The sequence below is a fragment of the Canis lupus genome, chromosome 4 (assembly GCF_003254725.2).
Source record: "Canis lupus dingo isolate Sandy chromosome 4, ASM325472v2, whole genome shotgun sequence".
Classification (NCBI taxonomy): domain Eukaryota; kingdom Metazoa; phylum Chordata; class Mammalia; order Carnivora; family Canidae; genus Canis; species Canis lupus.
This window is the reverse complement of record NC_064246.1, coordinates 42,614,439-42,635,745: the sequence shown is the minus strand read 5'-3', so window position 1 is coordinate 42,635,745 and position 21,307 is coordinate 42,614,439. Positions and strand designations below refer to the sequence as shown.

The window sequence follows — 21,307 nt, the reverse complement described above, 5'->3', positions numbered from 1 at the left end:
GCCTCGCGAGAGGTGTGAGTTCTCGCGGGAACAGCATTCAAAAAGCCCTGGCGCTTACGGGAGAGCTCCTGAGGGACGGAACGGGCGTCTCTGGTCGTGAGGCGGTGCTGCCGTCGCGGACTCGGCGCGGTGCGCCCTCGGCACGAGCTGCCGCTGCGGCAGGCAGGGGCGAGGGGTGAGGAGAGAGGTAGGGGCGACGGGCCTGGAGGGAGGTGCGTGTGGAGAGGGGCGAAGGGAGCCTCTCGGGGGAGTGGGGAAAGCAGGGCCTCAGGGAGCCTGCGGCAGCGCGCGGCCGGGGCGGGGCGGGGCGGGGCGGGGCGGGGCCGGAGCAGCCTCTGCAGCGCCCCGGGTCTGCCTCAGTCTTGCGCTGGCCGCGTGCCCCCACCCGGCCGGGTGTCGTGCGTCCGGAAGGAAGGGCCGGGCCGGGGCGGGGCGTGCCGGGGCGGGGGGCCCGCCTGCGCGGTCCAGGACGGTAGCCGCCGGCCGGACACACGTACCGGGCCGGAGGGAGAAGTGCTGCGGACACCGGCGCGCTGTGCTGCCAGGACTGAGCAGAAGCAGCAACAGCCCGCTGATGAGCGTGAAGATTACACCCCGAAATGGTAGTGTTTTGAATGTTTTGGGTTGAATAAAATATTGCTAAAATGAATTTCACCTGCATTTACCTTTTTTTTTTTTTTTTTTTTTTAACGTGGCTCCTAGAAAAATTTTAAGAATCACCTGTCACAGCTCGTGCTCATTTTCCGTTGGACGGCGCTGCCCCCCAGAGAGCGGCTTGTCAGATTCCAATTGCCTCTTCTTGCTTCATTAGCTGGGTTAATCTCAAAAACGCTGCCGGAGATGTTATTGCCTTTATCCTAGGGATGAGAACACAAGACCTGGAGTAAGTTGTCCAAGCTCGCGCCTCCAGGGCGTTGTGCAAAGTGGAGTAAGAACTAAGGCCGCCCGAGCTCGCCGCCGCTAAATGCTTTGTGTATGCTGTTTCTGAGAGGCTGAACAGAAGAGTGCTTGGGAGCACCCGGCTTCGGAGCCAGACCCTGATCCCCATCTCGGGCCCTTACTGGCTGCTTATCCTAGGCAAGTTACCTAACCTCTCCGTGCCTCAGTCTGCACGTGTGTAAATGCCAGAAACACCTCCTATTTCATGGGGTTGTTGAGAGACCTAGACAATGTGTGCGAAGCCTCAAGTACTATGTCTGGCACGTATTAGCTGTAGTTCTTCAACCCGGCTCCCTCTGCGGATGGACAGGGTAACTCTTACTCGTCCATTAGACCTTTGCAAAAAGTCCCTTCTCACAGAAATCTTTCCTGTCCGTACTCCCTACCCCCACCCCACATCCCAATTTAGGGCATCACTCCCATGTTGATGACTTATAACAAGCTCCCTCGTGCACTTAATCACGCTTATAAGACTTTACAGTTATTTGATTTAATGCATTTCCACTAATGCCTGTAAGATTCAAGAAGGCAGGAGGGATACTGTCTAGTTTTTTTTTGGGGGGGGGGGTGTCACCATTGTGTCAGCAATAGCACAGTACCAGACACATAATAGGAATTCTAGCGAATCTTGAAAGAACGAAAACACATTTCTTTGCATCCTTGGACTCTGCTGGCTGGAATGTCTTGAGGCTAGCTCTCTTTTTTTCTTTGGTAAATGTTGATGGCAGTAATGTTTAACGTAGGCCCATCAAGAGAATTAAATGAGATAATTCCTTCGAAGCACTCTACCTGGCAAATGGTAAATCGTCAACCAATATATGATAAAAAGTGCAATAATGAGTGCCTAGCCCCATCACCTACAGGCTTTGGAAAGCTCTTGTATTTTACTTATTTTTAAAGATTTTATTTGACAGCAGGGAGGGGCAGAAGGAGAGGGAAAAAGTCTGAAGCAGACTCTGCGCTGACTGAGGAGCTCCACTTGGGGCTGGGTCTCATGACATCACAATCCTGAGATTCAAACCTGAGCCAAAACCAAGACTTGGACCCTTAGCTAACTGTGCCATCCAGGCATCCTGGAAAGATCTTGTGTTTTAGAGCAGTAACTGTCAGCCCTGGATAACAGGATACCTTTTTCTTTTCTTCTCTCTGCTGAAACCATATATCTCCTCCTTCATCTTCATTTTTACTTAATAACCTTGCTTCCTCATTTACTGATAAGTTGGAACAGTTAGAAGGGCACTTATGCAGACTCCCATCACTAATCTACCTACTTATCAGTAGTCTGTACCCATATATTTTGCTTTCCCTTTAGATGAAATATTTATGCTCCCATCTAAAATCAGTCCTTGTACATTAGACTTCATTCTTTTTCATCACTTTAGCAGTTCTCCATGTGTTCTATATCATCAAGTTTTTCTTCTCTCCTGAATCTATCCCATGACATACAACCATGCTGTTACTTTTTCTTAAAATATTGTATCTCAAAACAGATAAACAATCCAGCTACCGCCCCATTTATCTGCTGTACTTTGCAGCAAAACTGTGTTTCCTGTTTTCCCACCATTTTCTCCAACCCTTTTCAGTTGGCTTCCAGGATAATACTTGGCTCTTGGCTTTCCTTGCCTCATTGGTCATGCCTGAGTATATTTTGCTGTCTTCTTTCCTACCTCTTGATGGCTCAATCCTTGGTCCTCTTTAATTATATTCATGCTATGGTGACACCAAGGCTCAAGGAATTCTGTTAATAACTCCTAGGTTTGTATTTCTAGCCCAGATCCTTCCTGTGCCAACTGGTTACCTGATATATTTCATATTTATTTATTTATGGTATATTTCATATTTAAAGCGTAAGCTCCTGATTTTCTTTCAAGACAGTTTTTACTCATAACTTTTGATGGTCCAGCTGATGGCAAATCTGTTCTGCTAGTTGCTCAGGCCAGAGGCCTTAGAGGCATTTTTAACCTCTCTTTTTTATACATAACCACATTTAATTTGTCAGAAAATCATGTTGCCTTTACCTTCAAACTATATGCAGAATCTGATTGTTTCTCCCCACCTCCTTTATACTCATCCTTGTGTAAGCTATCATCTCACCTGGTCTTTATGTTTCCCACTTGCTTCCCTCCAAACGATTCAGCAGCCAAAATGATCCTTTTAAAGTATCAGATCTCTACCCTATACTTTGCAATGAACCCCGATTTCACCTAGAGTAGAAGCCAAAGTCCTTGCAGTGGCCTGATTTGCCTATTGTCTTCTATTCTCTCCTGTGACCTATATTTTATCTTGTTCATTTCTTAGGCATCCTTCTACTTTAGTGCTACCCTTCTGCCTCTACCCCTTTTTCTTTCCTGAAATAGATACGTTGCTAATTCTCTTATCCTCTGCAAGGCTTTTTTCAGAAGTCACCAGAGGGTCTTTCTCCCCAACACTTAATTTAGATTTCATTCTATTATATTATACCTACTTCCAAGTTCCCTTTTTCTGTTCTTTTTTTTCTTTTGTTCTTTTTTTCACTTTCAAATGCATTTAATCATGGTACTACTATTGCTTGTCTTCTCACCCTGGAAGGTAAGTTTCATGAAAGAACACTGTTTTGTTTTTTGGGTTTTTTTTTTTTTTTTTTGGCCCATTTGGCTTCTGATGGATCTCAAATGCAGTAGAATGGAGTTAAGCACATAAAGCTTTAAGAAATACTTGTTGAATAATGATTACATTGATTGGAAAGCAGGGAAACACCTTATTAATGACTTGTTGCTCTTTGAATGCAAAGCCGTGTTTAAATCTGGCTTAAGAGATGGGACAATTTGGAAACGATGATGAGTAAGGTTGAATTATAGTGGAATGTTTCTTTTTTTTTTTTTTTTTTTTTAAAGATTTTATTTATTTATTCATGATAGTCACAGAGAGAGAGAGAGGCAGAGACACAGGCAGAGGGAGAAGCAGGCTCCATGCACCGGGAGCCCGACGTGGGATTCGATCCCGGGTCTCCAGGATCGCGCCCTGGGCCAAAGGCAGGCGCCAAACCGCTGCGCCACCCAGGGATCCCTAGTGGAATGTTTCTATATAAAATGTTTAAATCCTTGATTGAAAATCTAGAATATAAGAAATGTTCTTTAATTACTATGAACATGATTCTATTTTGCATGTCTCTTGTGAATAACAGAAAATACTAATGAGCCTATTATCAATAAAGCAAATTTAATGTGTTCAGAAAATTAATGCGGTTGTGAAAAATTGTGTACATGATATTCTTTGCCTTACAAACCTTATTCAAAGCTGCCTTTTTATATTTGAAGTAGCAGTCATGCTACTATAAATTCTTGATTTCTTTCGTTGTGCTCTTAATATGATTACCTCTATAATGATATAAATATGAGACACACCCTACCTCAGCATTTAAAGAAGCTTAGCACACAACTGAACAGATTCCTGATAACTACATTTCTTAGAATAAAGTTAAATGTGTTCAATTTTTTTTTTTCTCTTTGATTTAGTCTCAAATCAGGTAACAGAATTATCAGACCTTGCTTTTAGAACAAGACACAGCAGCAAATTTGACCATTTAAAATCCAGGAATAAAATCTTCAATACTATGTTTTTATACAGCAGTAGTATTATAGGGAAAGATATATATGTCTTTTATAATTGTTATTGTATGGAATATTTTGTTAAAGCTTAAGTACTTTCATTCCATCTATTTACAGTAGACTAAAAACGGAAAAAAAAATGGAGGCAGATGTAATTGCAGATCTTCGATGCAAACTCAAAGAGGTTGAAGAGGATCGAATAAAAGCTGCACAGTATGGTTTACAACTGGTGGAGAGCCAGAATGAGTTGCAGATTCAGTTGGATGAATGTCGTAATGAAATGATGACCATGACTGAGGTAGGACCCTGGACTCCTCTGTTTACAAGGGTATGCTTAGCTATTGAAGATTTGTATTGTCCAGTAATTATTATTAGTTTTCTTCCTTTTTGAAGATTTTAGTTTAGTTCCTATTCACCTCTATCTAAACAGAGATTGGAAGTGAATGAGTTTCTAATATTTTTTTCTGACCCTTTATGTTCTGAATTTGAAAAATCAAGTTATTGTTCCCTTCAGCACATAGTAGATTTTAGATTTCGTTTAGCCTGCACTCTTTCTTGGTTACCTCACTTGTTTCATAGCTATAGAAAACAATCTATTTTTTTTTTTTTTAAGATTTTATTTATTTATGAGAGACATAGGCAGAGGAAGAAGCAGGCTCCATGCAGGGAGCCCAATGTGGGACATGATCCTAGAACTCCAGGATCACGCCCTGAGCCAAAGGCAGACGCTTAACCACTGAGCCACCCAGGCGTCCCTTCAGAAAACATCTAAATGTCTCATGATACTATACCAAGTCCAGTTGACCTCTACAGTGTAGATTTGTGTATTCAGTTTCCTACTTACGGACATCTCAAATGTAACATAAACATAATAGTTGATTCCCTGCCTGCTAACAAAGCATTCCCTTGCAATTTAGCTTACTTAGTATGTATATAATAACTTGAGCAAAATTTCTAGGAATTCTACTCTATCCCTGTGGCCCTTATTTGTCATGTTTGATCCATCAATAAGTTCTAAGAACCTAACCTACAAAACATTGATCTGTGCTACTGCCGCTCTAATCCAGACCGTCATCATCTGTCCCCAAGATTACTGTTGTAGCCTTTAACCAGGTTGCTTGCTTCCCTCGTTGCGTTTCGTGCCATTCATTTTTCACACAGCAGCCACATGGCCATTGAAAAATAAACAAAAGATCATGTCACGGCCCCGCTAAAAACACAATTGTGATTTCCAATTATATTTACATCAAAATCCAAACTCTTTACCTGTATTTGCAGATTCCTATGTGATCTGACCCATGCCAACCCTTGACCTCATCTAAACTACTTTCCCTTGTGCTAAGGTATACTAGTCCCACCTTACGGACTTTACATGAGCTGTTGCCTTCACCTGTATTGCACATCCCCTCACTGTCATGGAATGAGTCCTCAACCTTTAGGTCTCTGTTAAATGTCACCTCAGCTGAGAGGCCTTCCCTGAGAGTGTTTTGTAAAGTTGCTGTCATTCACTAATTCAGCTAATTAACTCCAGATTATGAAATCCATGAGAGGGAATTTTGTCTGTTTTGTTCACTGCTATATGTGTAACATCTGGCACACATTTATTGAAAGTATTAATTAGGGCAGTCCAGGTGGCTCAACGGTTTAGCGCCGCCTTCAGCCCAGGACGTGATCCTGGAGACCTGGAATCGAATCCCACGTCAGTCTCCCTGTATGGAGCCTACTTCTTCCTCTGCCTGTGTCTCTGCCTCTCTTTCTCTCTGTCTCTCATGAACAAATAAATAAAATCTTTATTTTTTTTATTTTTTTTAAAGATTTTATTTATTCATGAGACACACACACAGAGAAAGAGAGAGAGAGGGCCACAGAGATACAGAGTAAAAGAGCTCCTTGCATGGAGCCTGATGTGGGACTCGATCCCGGGTCTCCAGGATCACACCCTGAGCTGCAGGCGGCACTAAACCGCTGCGCCACCCAGGCTGCCCTAAATAAAATCTTTAAAAATAAAAAAAGTATTAATCTTATGTAGTAAATGCTCAGTAATATGTTTAAACTTTGATCTCAAGATTTAAGTATAGCAAAAAAAAAACCTTACGTATTTTTCTTATTTAATTTTATTTTTAAAAGCTTACTGAAGGACTTTGAACTAATGCTATTTTTTAATCTTTAAACTTCCCTGTCAGAGATCACCTGGGTGGCTCAGTGGCTAAGGGTCTGCCTTAGGTTCAGGTCATGAATTTGGGGTCCTGGAATTAAGCCCTTGAGTCAGGCTCCCTGCTCAGTAGGGAATCTGTTTCTCTCTCTCACTCTGCCCTTGCCGCCTGCTTGTGCACTGGCACTCTCTCTGTCAGATGAAAAAGTAAAAACTAAACAAACAAAAACAATAACAAAAAACCAACTTCCCTGTCAGAAGCAAAAGCCCTCTTAAATCCTCCTTTTGTCTCAATACTATATTCATTGAGTAGTCATTTGTGAACATTTCTCAGATGACTACATTCTAAAAGTAAAGGATAATTTAGTATTTTTCTTTGTGCCCTGTCTACTAGTTTATTTTCAGAGCCATAAGTAGAGCATAATGTTATCAAACCGAGTAATTGTCACTGGGAAAACTGAAGTGCTACTAAATGTTTTTGTTTTTGCTTTCCCTAGCAGAGATTACTTGATATGTTGACATGCCATGGAACACCTTTTAATTCCTTGATGGGCATAGAAGCAATTACCACATGAGTAGCTAAAACCCTCCAGGCTTTTTGTAAGACTGATTAGCTACAGTTATTCCAGGTCTAACAGGTGGTGGTTCCTTAGCAGCAAATATGTGAAACAGGAATGAAACAGTTGAGGGTGAGAATTGTTTATATATGATGGCTTTAAGTTATCTTTATGTAATTGAATTATAATTGAATCTGTTTTCAGAATTATGAACAAGAAAAATATACTCTTCAGAGAGAAGTTGAACTTAAGAGTCGAATGTTGGAAAGTTTGAGCTCTGAATGTGAAGCTATTAAACAACAGCAAAAAACACACTTGGAGCAATTAAAAGAGCAGCTCAGCAGAAGCCATGGACAAGAAGTAAATGAACTAAAAAATAAGGTTTGGATATCTATATATGTCAAAACAAAAATGCTTTGTACTTAAGGAGTTAGCAATCTGTAAATTTTAGTGATGAAGATTTTCTTAATACCATCTAGGGAAAATAGTTGAGATCAAGGGCTCCATCATCATAATATTGGGAGTGGGAACACTGAGAAACAAGAGTTTACCAAAGGGACTTGTATTGATAACATTCTACTAATTAAATATAATTATTTAATTTCAATAACTAAAAATTTTTTTATGGAGTTTTAGTTTAGTGAAAAGCATGACCTTGCTTATAATGCATAGTATGGCAGTCCCCTTTCAGAAAGACCAGTCTCCTAACCTTCACAGAAAGGAGTAGTACACTTTGTAACCTACAAAAGAAACCAGTAGTTTATTGTAAGTTAATACACATTAGAATTGATACTTTCTAGTTTAGTCATTGAAGATAAGCTAATGGCATATGATCTACTTCTTACAACTTAATAAGAAAGGTGCCATTATTGTCTGTATAACAGAGGAGGAAACCAATGTTTAAACAGATTGAGTAAATTGAACAAAAATCACAGAAATCCATCAAGATTTGAACTGAAGCTGTCTTCTTCAAAGCCCATGTCACTGTACTTAGTCTAACAATATGTTATACTGGCTTCATTTCACACATAAAAATAAGTCACCTATTCTTTTTCAGTACCACCAACTATTCAGTTACTTCAAAGGAATTCAGAACCTTTATCATGGCTCTTCTTTTTATAGAGTCCCTATTTTCCAGACCCTTCTCTATAAAACCTTACCTGACATTTGGCCTGTTTTCTAATTTTCTGTGTTTATGTAGCATCTTTTAAGATTTTTCCAGATCTGTACCACCTTTACTCTTAAATGATTTCTTTAAATTGACTCTCTTTTAAAATGTTTTCTCATTTTAAGTAACAATATCAAGGAAATTATATATTAGAGCTGGTTATGTTTTTTCCTAAATTGTAGTCAAATGAATATGACTATCAAAATGTGCTTTCTTATAATACCTAGAATCATCTTGCATTCATGCTGGCAAACAGTAATCTACCTTGTCTGAAACTAATCTGACTTGAGGCACCAATGACTGCTAATGATGCATTCTCCTCCCCCTCCATTACCCCCTACCATGTTATTTTCATTTTATCAGTGGCTTTCATTACCTAAACAAACAAAAAAAAAAGTAATGTAGTAAATACTCAGTATCTGAGGCAAGGCACTTGCCTAAGAGGTGGTTTTTTGGCAGAGCAAAGACTAAATTAGTCAAAAAATGTTTTCAGTCTCCTATCACCTGTGCCAAAATTTTGGAGTTTTACTTGATATCTTTCACTTATTTCTCACAATACTTCATCAACCAGTTCTAAGAACTTGATATACAAAGCATCCATCTCTACCGCTATAATTCTAGTCCACATCACCATCTTCTCTCCCCTAGACTACTATTATAACCTTCTCTCCAGGTAGTTGGCTTCCATCATTTCTGTTCATACCATTCACTCTTCACATAGCCGCCAAAGTGGCCAGGAGTCCAGACCTACTTTGATTACTTGTATGGACTATTTGTTATGTTTGTGAGACAAAGCATATCACTGTTAAAAGGTGCTTAGTCTGTAACCAAATAGAAAACCTTAATATTAATAGTCTGATCATACAGTAAGTTTGGGTCAGTCAGTGATGTTTTTCAGAAAGATGGCCACATTTCAACATAGATCATTCACCTGAAATTTTTTTTCACATCATGAAAATAGAAAAGGGAAAATAAGTCAAGAGGCTCTTATTTTTTAAATAGAAAACAGGTATCAGGATATAATCTAAGAATGTTGATACTTAATTGAAGATAATTCAGTATAGGTAATAACTATAATCCTGGACATCAAGATTTTTATTGATAACAGAAGTTGTTTAGTGAATGCTAGTCATGGTGCTGAATGTTTTACCCACTTGATCTCAGTTGAGAGCCACACAATAACCTAGTAATGGTAGATATAATCATTTACCAATTTTACCTAAGAGGAAGGAAACAGTTTAAATCTAGGTTTCACCCTAAAACTTCATCCTTCTGCATAAGTTTGTTTCCTTTAAACTTACATTTTTAGTTTTCCAAGATTCATAACTATATGAAGGTGTAATTAGTTTTGTTCAGCTTGACTATCTCATTAAAATAGTTATTCTGCAGATACCAGAATAATTTGTACTATAACTATATATTCTGATGACCTTCAATTGCCTTTTGATTTTTTAAGATTGCAGATTTTCCTTTTTTACTTTAGTTAGAAAAACTGAAAGCAGAATTAGATGAAGCTAGGCTCAGTGAAAAGCAGCTGAAGCACAAAGTAGACCATCAGAAGGAACTCCTTTCATGTAAATCAGAGGAAATGCGAATAATGTCTGAGCGTGTACATGAAAGCATGTCTTCAGAGATGCTGGCTCTTCAAATTGAGCTGACTGAAATGGAAAGTATGAAGGTAATTTTTATGGCATCTATGTTTCTAGGTTATTTTCTTTTTTCTTGCATTCTTTCTACATGTTTTTGTTATGATCCTTAGGTAATTTTAAGGCTAAAACATTTTTTGCTTAACTTTGATGTAACTAAAAAATATTTTATAGAGTTTTAGGTGGATTACTCATTCATAGTAAGGTTTTAGATTGTGTGATTATGTAAGGCAGATTACCTTTAGATTAATTAAAGCTCTGGAAGAACTTAGAGTCATTAACTCTGACCCTTCTTTGTGTCATAAAAGCCCTATATAAAACATTGGTTTCATGGAAATTGATATGCATATGAATGTAGATATTTTTCATTGCAGGCTAAGGTTAATTAAAAATTAAAAGCTTAAATTCATAAGAAAGAAAGATAGCCTTTCATTTGGTTCCTTGATAAAAAATTTAGTTTTTTTTTTAATTTAGTATTTTTATTTTATTATGCATTTTACAACTGTTGACTGGCTCTTTAGTTTTAGTTTTGGGTGTGAACCACTTCTGATAGATAAACTGAGCAGCTGCTAAATGAAAGATTATTCAGGACAATTTCGTCTTTTTCAATTCCTGTTGAATAGACTACCCTCAAAGAAGAAGTGAATGAACTACAGTACAGACAAGAACAACTAGAACTTCTTAGTACTAATCTAATGCGCCAGGTAGACCGGCTTAAAGAAGAAAAAGAGGAGCGAGAGAAAGAAGCAGTTTCTTACTATAATGCCTTAGAGGTACTATGACTAGAGTAACATTATCTTTTCCAGTTTATAATAAGTTGTTTCCTTGCTAATCTAACCTCTATGAGCTAAATTGTTTTTTCTCAAATTTAGAAAGCTCGTGTAGCAAATCAAGATCTTCAGGTGCAATTAGACCAGGCACTCCAGCAAGCCTTGGACCCCAGTAGTAAAGGCAACTCTTTGTTTGCAGAGGTACGTAGCAAATACTCCACTGATTAGATTAACATTTCGCTTAATACAAGAGTAATTAACCGTGTTAAAATTTTCTAGGTGGAAGATCGAAGGGCAGCAATGGAACGTCAGTTTATCAGTATGAAAGTCAAGTATCAGTCACTAAAGAAGCAAAATGCATTTAACAGAGAACAGATGCAAAGAATGAAGGTATAGCGTTATCACCATTGAAGGTTTATTAAACCTATTTTGTATCTGTATTACATGTACAGATGAACCAAAGAAAGCATCTTTTCCTTCAAAGAGTGTACTTAGTTGTTTTGTTTTGTTGTTTGTTTGTTTTTTTTAAAGATTTTTATTTATTTATCCATGAGAGAGAGAAAGAGAGAGAGAGAGGCAGACACATAGGCAGAGGGAGAAGCAGGCTTCTCACTAGGAGCCCGATGCAGAACTCAATCCCAGGACTCCGGGATCAGGCCTGAACCAAAGGCTGACGCTCAACTGCTGAGCCAAAGGCAGGCAGACACTTAACTGCTGAGCCACCCAGGCATCCCTGTACTTAGTTGTTTCTAGAACTGCATGATTTTAGAAAAAAAATCTTTAGATTGACTAAAAGATTATTAGGTTTTATTTCAAAAAATTAATCCTTTAGTAGATATTTAGTAGTAGTATAGTTAACATCTATTGGTTTATTATTTTTTTTTATGGTTATTCAACAGCTTTCCCAGAAATATATAAATTTTGTGTGGTAGAAAAAAAATTTGGAAAGTTTTTAATTCCAGCTATTGGCCTGGCGTTTCTTAGCACAGGCTTAAGGTTCCTACTTTTTTTTTTTTTCTTTAAGATTTTATGTATTTATTCATGAGTGACACAGAGAAAGAGAGAGGCAGGCTCCATGCAGGGAGCCCGATGTGGGGCTCGATCCCAGGACTCCAGGATCACGACCTGGGCCGAAGGCAGGCGCTCAACCACTGAGCCACCCAGGCGTCCCCTAAGGTTCCTACTTAAACGAAAACTAGCTCTCTCACCATTCTTTAGTTCTCTTGCAAAGGCTAATTAGTGAGATTTGAATAATCTTTTCTTGTAGTTCCTCAAGTCAAGCATATAGGCCCTTTTAATTTTTTTTTAACTTTTTATTTAAATTCAATTTAATTAACGTATTATGTTAATATATTTATATTGAAGATTCCTTCGGTATCCTTAGGTGCCTTTTACCTTTGTTTCCATTCTTGTCATTTGTGAATCTCACCGTTATAAATATGAGTAGCTTAATAATTTCCCCCACTTAATACTGTTGAAGTTAATAAAAATTTTTGAGAAACCCCATCAGACCCTAAATGACCGTGCATGTGATGAGTAAAGTACAACATTATACTGTTTGGGCAGACTTATTTAATTAAGTGATGCTTCTGGATCCTAGCCATTCAGTTCAATTTTATGTTTCACAGAAGTGCAAAAATTGTTATCAGATATTACTCCTAAGTACTTAAATAAGTACTCGAGTTATATCTGTAACTAAACTTATTGATACAGAGACGCCTGGGTGGCTCAGTGGTTGAGCATCTGCCTTAGCCTCAGGTTTTGATCCCAGGGTCCTGGGATCAAGTCCCACATCAGGCTTCCTGAAGGAGCCTGCTTCTCCCTCTGCCTGTGTCTTTACTTCTCTCTCTGTGTCTCTCATGAATAAATAAATAAAATCTAAAAAAAAAAAAAAAAAACTTATTGATACAAATAGTTTCAAATTATTAGATTATTAAACTAGACATAGTTTAGTTTCCAAACTGAGTTCTAGAGATAGTACAGAATATGCATTGTACCACAAATGTAGTTATTGGAATCTTCCTTTCCCCCACTCAGTTCTCTGTGTGGGGTGGGGTGAGGTTGTAATTTTTTTTTGTTTTTCTAGTTACAAATTGCCACATTGCTACAAATGAAAGGGTCTCAAACTGAATTTGAGCAGCAGGAACGGTTGCTTGCCATGCTGGAGCAGAAGAACGGTGAAATTAAACACCTTTTAGGTGAAATTAGAAATCTGGAGAAATTTAAGGTAAAGATAACCCCTTCAATAACACAGCCAGATTTGGTTTGAATATCTTAAATCAGTTGACCCTGAAACAACACGGGGCCTAGGGATGCCCAACCCCGTGCAGTTAAATATCTTTTGACTCCTCAAAAACTTTATGAGTAGTTTACTATTTACCAGAAGCCTTATTAATAATAGAAACAGTTGACACATATTTTGTATGTTACACGTATTCTACACTATATTAAAATTTAGAGACAGCAAAATATTATTAAGAAAATTATAAGGAAGAGAAAATATATTTATAGTTCTCTACTATGAAAAATTCACGTATGAGTGGATCAGTGCCATTTAAACCTGTATTGTTCAAGGGCAACTGGATTAACCTAATTTGTTATTTATCTTAAGTAATAAGAATTGTTGTTTTCTTTAGAGTTTATATGAAAGTACAGAATCTAAGCTTTCTGCCAACTCTGGCACTCTGGAAGATAACACCTATTACACAGATTTACTTCAGATAAAGCTTGACAACTTAAAGTAAGTGTTGGGTGCTTAGAAAGCTGCATATTCTCTTGACTTGCTTATAAAAAGTAGTATTAGTGACTACAAATTTTTGTTTTCAAATTGCCAAAAGAATTTCCAGAAAAGAAAAGCATCAAAAACATCTTAATAGCAAATAAGATATATTCAAGATATAATTTGTGCTGGTTATTGAAAAAAATACTTTCAATGAATTATTAAATATTTTTATTTCTCCATGTTTAGTATTTTAGATTTTTAAATGAGGTGCACCTGGTGGCACAGTAGTTGAGCGTCTGCCTCTGCCTCAGGGTTGATCCCAGGATCCTGGGATAGAGTCCCGCATCAGGCTTCCTGCAGGGAGCCTGCCTCTCCCTTTGCCTATGTCTCTGCCTCTGTGTGTCTCTCATGAATAAATAAAATCTTAAAAAAAAAAAAAAAAGTAACTGAAAAGAACTTTGACATAGAAAATATTCTTATACCCTAAACTTTTCAGGAATAAATACTAATTTGGAACTTAAAAGGAAATTATTTACATGTGCACTAATGTGGAAGGAATATTTTCCTCCTTCCCTTTGAAGAATGCATGACATTTTTTATTTGAAAGTGTTATTGTTAAAAGCTAGAGGAAACAAACAGGGTTGCTGGAGGGGAGGTCGGTGGGGGTATGGGTTAATTGGGTGATGGGCATTAAGGAGGGGACGTGATGTGATGAGCGCTAAGTGTTAAACGCAACTGATAAATTATTGAACGCTACATGTGAAACTAATGATGTACTCTGTTGGCTAATGAATTTAATTTTAAAAAACTTTGTTTAGTGTTTGTTACTTAAAACTGCAAGGAAATATATGTTTATCTGAGAGTTCAGATATGTAATAAAATATTTGCACTAAATGTTTTACAAATATGTGTTTAAAACACTTATGTATGTTATGTTAATATTCCTTGGTTCTCCTTTTTTTATTTACATAGCAAAGAAAATGAAAACACTAAAGGTGAATTGTCCATACAACGAATGAAAGCATTATTTGAGAGCCAGCGGGCTTTGGATATTGAGAGAAAACTTTTTGCAAACGAAAGATGTCTCCAGCTCTCCCAAAGTGAAAATATGAAACTGAGAGCTAAACTAGATGAGCTAAAACTGAAGTATGAACCTGAAGGTATGCATATCTCATATATTTTATCTTTTAAATTATGAGAAGCTCTGAGAAATCATATCAAGTTTTTTTCTTACTATAGCTTTATGCAGATCCCATTACAAACTAATTTGTGCGTATGTATCTCTAAAAAAAAACCCTACAAAATGTGTAGGAAAATTCAGAGATCTGGGTACTGCGTATATATGAATAAATAGATATTCTGTTGGATATCTGTACATTAGAACCTTGATAAAGTTTAAAAACCTTAGAAACCTTTCCATTTACAATTGCAACATCTTATGCAATATTAAAGAGTTTGATTTTTATCGAGGCAACTGATGTTTGGGAGCTGTATTAGTTAGTATTGTTTATAGAAAACCTAAAATAATGGAGACTTAAACAAAATAAGTATTAATTCCTCCCCTTACAAAAGTCTAGAAGAGGTATTCTACAACTGGTCAGAGTGTCAGGATTTAGGCTTTCTTTGCATTGTTCATCAGTATAATCCTTGAGCAGAATTGAGTCATGTGGCCTCACCTACCTACAAGAAAAGCTGAGAAATGCAGTTTTGATTCTCAGGGGCCATGTTCCCAACTACATCACGGGATTTTTTTTTTTTTTTTAAGTGTAATGGACATATAATACTCTATTACTTTCTTTTTTTTTTTTTTTTTTTTTTTTTTTTTTTTTTTTTTTTTTTACTCTATTACTTTCAAGTTTATATCATGATTTGATATTTATACATTATAAAATGACCATGATAAATTTAGTTACAGTCTGTCATCATGCAAAGGTATTACAATATTATTGAGTATACTCTTAAGGGTTCTATTATTGAGGAAAACTACTAGGACCAATAGTAGAGGACAACTATACGTCTAATCACTGAGGTAGAAAATAGCCTTACCGTATGAACTCTGCATCTTAGACACTAAACAGAGTGATTTTATTGTTTGTTTGTAAATTAAAAAATAAAAGGCTAAAATTAAAAAAGCCTAAGAATGCAATGATTCTTAGACCAAAAAAAAAAAAAAAAGTGTTTTTACATGTTTTAGGTTATAGATTTTCAGCCAGTTTTTGACCTTACATTGTTTACATGCCTAAGATTGTCTTCATTTTTGTCTCAGTGACTTGAGTGCATCTTAACAGTAATGGGGAGATTGTTAGCAATAGTAAGGTTTTGTATAGTTGATAAAGGCTTCTCTTTCATCCTTTTTCTCTTCCTTGATTCTAATAGGCTTTCCTAATTAAGAATTATACATTATGAATTTCAAAAGTCTGCTGAACTAAACATAGCCAAGAGACAGAGGGAAATATAGTGAATTTAGTTGATGTGAGGAACAATATAAGAGAAAGGAAAAATGATTTAAAAAGACCCGTGTAGAGTAGGAACACTAATCCCATGTCCCAACCATACTTTTTCCAACTTTACTAACTTTGATTTTGAAAATGAAAGGCCCATTCGTATGGGGATAGGGAAAAGATTAGAACAATTAATTCAGTGACTGTAAATAAACCTGCATAGGGGATGGAATGATGTTACGTTAAAGCAGTAGTGGTAGAAGGCTATTGCCTTAGACTGCAGTAAGACATACGGTGGTTTGAACTTGAGAAGTATCCATAAGTAGAAGTACTCAGATTTTGAATCTATTTTGTAGATGGGGTGAATAGGCACAGGTTGCCTCAGAGAACTTGACTTCTTTGCAATGTAATCACTATAACACATAATATCAAGTGGACTGGATGTTTTTAATTCCCATTTTACAGCTAAAGAAGATAAAGCTCAAGAGGCTAAGTACTTCCCGAAGTTACTCAGCTGCAGAGTGCTAATAGGGGATTTGTACCTGGATTCCTTGACTCTTAGCCACTGTATCCTTCCTTACCTCCACACTGAAGTCTGTTAAAGCCCTGTGTAACTTTTATAACAGTATCAAAACATAGAAGTTTTCATTGCGAAAACTAAATCTTTTGAGTTCCCAAGGAAAAATTTATAGTCATATAACCTTTTAAAGATATAGTTAGTGAAGTCTATGAAAAAGAAAGGATAAAAGACAATATATTTCAATAAGGAGATAAGTGGGTTTCAAAAGAATGAAGAGAAGGAGAGGAAAAAACTGTGTAACTAGTTCTTTTTACTATATCTTTGTTTTGACTTAATATATTTTTAATGGTTTTTATTCTCAGAGAAAAGTGAAGTGCCTGTACCCAAGAAGAGGCGTGAGGTCCTGCCTATGGATGTAACTACCCCTAACAATGTATGTGCCAAAAATGCTGTTGGGGAAGATTATAGATTACCCCCTCAGAAAGTGGAGGCCCAGTGCTATCCCAGCAGTTCAGAAGATAACAACTTGCAGTTAGAAAAGACAGTTTCTATAAATACACTAGGAATCAGTCTTTCTCCTCACAAAAGCCTGCCCATGGACATTCAGCCAATGAAGGAAAAGAAATGTGTGAAATTTCTAGGAGTTTCAGCTGACTCTGAAGCCTTAAGTGAAAGAAGTGGAAACACCCCAAATTCTCCCAGGTCAGTGTCCTCTTTTCTTCAGGGCAACCAGCAGACCTCTCCATCTCTTCTCTATCGCTGCATGAACTGTGCTATCTGTTTCTTTATCTATTTTCTTAATATTGCATGTAGTATAATTCCCCAGTTTCATCTACCTTCTTTCAATTTTTCTAAAACTTTACGAAAAACTAAAACAATTGCAAAGGGAAAGGACTCCTGAATAAGGGAATTATTTTCAAAAGTTACATTTTGTTCTCTCATAAAACAGAAATATCACAGCTTAGTACATCTCTGAATGTTTTGTTGGTTTGAATAAATTGTACAGTTGGTTATTTTTTCCCTAGTTCAAGAGTGGCCATGAAAGAAAAATTATCTCCTTAAATGGCTTTCCAATAGTCTAAGAAATTTCAGCCTTCTAGAAGATTGTTAGGTGAAATTTTTATGGCTTTTGAAAATGTCTGTCATAAGTCTTTAAGATTGGGCTTTGATTTTGACATTTTTAAATATCAAAAGTAATTCATTTTCATTTTATATCAAAACTTCAGAACCTCCAGTTTCTACATATTTGAGTTTGTGACTAAAAGAAGAAATGTCAGACATGTATGTTTATAGGAATTAACATTTTAAGGGCCTTATCTTTTAAAAAAATAATAGAGATAGGAAGATAAGAGAAAGTGAGTGAAAGAGAAAGGGAAGTAACAGTGGCTAAGGCTGGGGGGAATAAAACACAAGCTCAGGGTGTGTACAGCAGGACCAAGAGTAGGGCAAAGAGAAAGGAATGAGGAAAATGGAGAAGGTGATAAAAAGATAATGAAGAATGTCTGTATGCAATGGAACAATAGATGCATTTAAAATAAATATCTTTAGACATTTAAAAAATTAAGCATAGTGAAAAGAGCTTGGATTTGAAAGGAGATCTTTAAGGTGCTACTAGGGCTACGTGAGTTGTAGACGGGAGGGTACAGAATAAGGCATTTTACTAGTGTGCATTTGAGTTAGTACAGTCAGACGTAGCCCACCTTTGTAAAGGGCTGTTTTGTATGTTTTATCTGATTTTTATTTTTAAAGTCTTCAGTGCTACTAAAGTTGGTGCTCTACAGTGAAAGCACCTCAACAGTGTGAGCTGCTGTTAATTTTAAGAGAAGTACAGTTGACCCTTGAACAAGACAAGTTTGAACTATGCAGATCCACTTACATGTGGATTTTTTGGTAAATGCAGTACATTGTTGCAAATGTATTTTCCTTAAGATTTTTTCTTATAACATTTTTTTCTCTAACATTATTATAAGAATACAGTATATAATATATACAAAATATGTGCTGATTGTTTATGTTATGGATAAGGCTTCCAGTCAAGAGTAGGCTATTAATACTTAAGTTTGGGAGGAGTATACAAGGATTTTTGACTGTAAGGGTCAGTACCCTTGACCCCTGCATTGTTCAAAGGTCAACTGTAATTTATTACTCCATTCCTTAAATTTTTATATTAACATGATAGGTCTCATAAAAGTTTATTATTCTCAAGGAAAAAGTAAATTCAAATGAATTATGTCACACACATACACATTGCACATACAGAGTTCCGAGTACTTCTGAAATGAATTCAATAGATTATGCTTGTATATATGTGATTCATTGTGTAAGTGTGCTTGACCATTGTATATTTCTGGAGGTGAAGTTCCAGAATTGATCAGTGCAGACCTTGCTATCTGTGTTGTCTTCATTTCTTTTTCTGTCTTTTTTTGTTTGATAAAAGTTACTTAAGAAAATGTATTTAGCTACTTGTTTGACTCAAATTAAGTAGCGTGTTGGAATTTTGTCTGGCAAATTAAACAAAAACAAATAAAATACCACAAAACATTTGTTTTTGTGTATGTGTGAGTCCATCTGCTAACTTAAGATGTTTCCAACCTTTTGCTCTCTGCATGATTAACTTAGACACAATCTGGTGATAATATTGTAACAATAAATACGGGTTTACTGGGAACTTCACTATTGCATGCTTTATAAATTTAATTGATGCTCTTGCTAGAAAATCTGTATAAACCTTTTAAAATATCTCTCCACTGTTTATTTTTTCTTAAATTATTATTATGCTAGTTGAAATTCAGCTTGTTTAGGGTTTTTTTCTGAGACAGATTGGTATGCATGTGGTCCAGGATTCCATGTTATTTTAATCTTGTGTTTGCCTTTTGTATGTCAACGTTAACATTACAATTGTGCTCTAGCATTTAACTATTTTTTAGGCATACTTACCCTAATAGACATCCCATTGTATTTTAATTCTTTAATTTACACTTTGCCATGACTTTTATCAACCTTAAAAATAGTTAAGGCATTTAAAAAATTAAGTGTTGATATAAAAAAGTTTCTTTTAGAGAGGCAGTGACTTAGTTCTTAATGGTTTTGGAGTCAACTGTAATTTTTTCCTCATAAACATAAAATTGATCATGTCTCATTAGAGGCCCATTATATGAGAGGTTTGTTTCTTCTTTAATTTTTTTAACCACATTTGAATTCAGAGTGGATGCTTTAATACCTGTAGGTTAGCTGCTGAATCAAGGCTTCAAACAGAAGTTAAAGAAGGGAAAGAAACTGCAAGCAAATTGGAAAAGGAAACTTGTAAGAAATCACACCCTATTTTATACGTGTCTTCCAAATCAACTCCAGAGACCCAGTGCCCTCAGCAGTAAGGACTTTTCTTTAATGAGAGTAAGGTACCACTTGCCCAAATGCTTGATTTGGAGCTTAGTTAGGATTGTCTTTATCTGAAATATTCAACGTTATAGGTTATTTCTTTCCACCTGTTGTGACAAGACCTGGCATTTTCATGTTCCTTTGACCAAATATTCAAAATTTGGTTGTGATTCTAATCAGAGGAGTTCCTTAAATGATGACTCTTCCTGGAGCTTCTTGAATTACAGTGAATAATAACCGAAAGAAAGTGTTATAAATCTATTTGTTGCATTGTATATGGATTTTTTGAGGTGTTATTAAAACATACCTTCAAAGTCACATATTTGAAAAGAGAACACAAAATTAACTATTAACTATTATATTTTCCTATGTAGTTTTTAATGAACTTAGTTTTCACTATAAGAATAGATAATTTGGTTTAAAAATATATATTATTGTAACTGGATTTTGTCAGTGTTTTAAATAGCTATGTCCATCTTATGTCCATCTTTGTGTTCATGTACATGATTTAAATTTTATGTTTCGAGGATATGAAAAATAAAATTTTGAAATTTAAAATGGAATAATTTATCCCCTTTCTATTTTTTTTTTACTGTATAGATAACACATTGTTATCAAAAGGGGATAAAGGAAATAAGATGAAACTTCACAGATTCTTAATTCCCTGGTTCATATAATTTTTATGTATATACATATATACATAAATTTTAATGTATATACATATATAATTTATGTAATTATATACATATATATATTTTAAATTCTAAACTTGCCAAATAAAGACTTTTTTTTCCTTTAAATGATTATAACCTGGTCTACAACTTAATTTCATACATACTGTAGGTGGTTATATTTATATATTAAGAGAGGAGTGGTGGTGGAGGGAGGGAAAGATAGTTATGTTAAGAACTTGGCTTATGTGATTATGGAGGCTGGCAAGTTCAAATCATAAGGGTGGACCTGGAGACCCAAGGAAGAGCCAGCATTACATACAGTTCAGATCTAAAGTCTGTTTGCTGCAGAATTCTCTCTTGCTCCAGGGAGCTCAATCTTTTGTTTCTAAACAGGACTTGTACTAATAACACAAATAGACCTACTCACATGGAGTTGAGTGTGCTTTACTCAGAGGCTAAAGATTTAAATGTTAATTTCATCCAAAATACTTTCATAGAAATATCCAAGATAATGTTTGACCACACATCCAGCCTCCGTGGCCCTGCCAAGTTGACACATACAATTAACCATTATGGTGGTTTAGATAAGTTTATTGAAATATATTAGGTAAAAGGAAATTGCCTCCCACTTCTAAGAAATTAAATATTATATTTTTTGCAAAAAGTGTTCTCTAAGGAATTTAGAGATTTCACAGTAAATAATATCTCTTGCAAAAATAAGTAGCGGAAGGCACTAACTAGCAAATGAAAATT

General features: G+C 36.3%; 1 protein-coding gene across 12 annotated transcripts; it reads left to right on the top strand.

Moving 5' to 3' along the window:
• The first annotated feature begins 30 nt into the window (after positions 1-30).
• On the top strand, positions 31-20,689 carry SPDL1 (spindle apparatus coiled-coil protein 1). 12 transcript variants are annotated; one of them, XM_049109154.1, is made up of 13 exons: positions 32-187; positions 703-883; positions 4,644-4,824; positions 7,440-7,595; positions 9,887-10,081; positions 10,673-10,822; positions 10,922-11,020; positions 11,099-11,209; positions 12,906-13,046; positions 13,456-13,559; positions 14,514-14,701; positions 16,865-17,204; positions 19,729-20,689. In XM_049109154.1, exons 2-13 carry the CDS (start codon positions 864-866, stop codon positions 19,874-19,876), a joined length of 1,833 nt encoding a protein of 610 aa, XP_048965111.1. In that variant the 5' UTR covers positions 32-187; positions 703-863; the 3' UTR covers positions 19,877-20,689. The 12 variants fall into 12 exon arrangements, with proteins under 12 accessions (XP_048965108.1, XP_025290082.1, XP_025290084.1 ...); XM_049109153.1 differs by having other exon boundaries at positions 7,440-7,616; XM_049109155.1 differs by having other exon boundaries at positions 703-1,077; positions 7,440-7,616.
• The last annotated feature ends 618 nt before the right edge of the window (positions 20,690-21,307 follow it).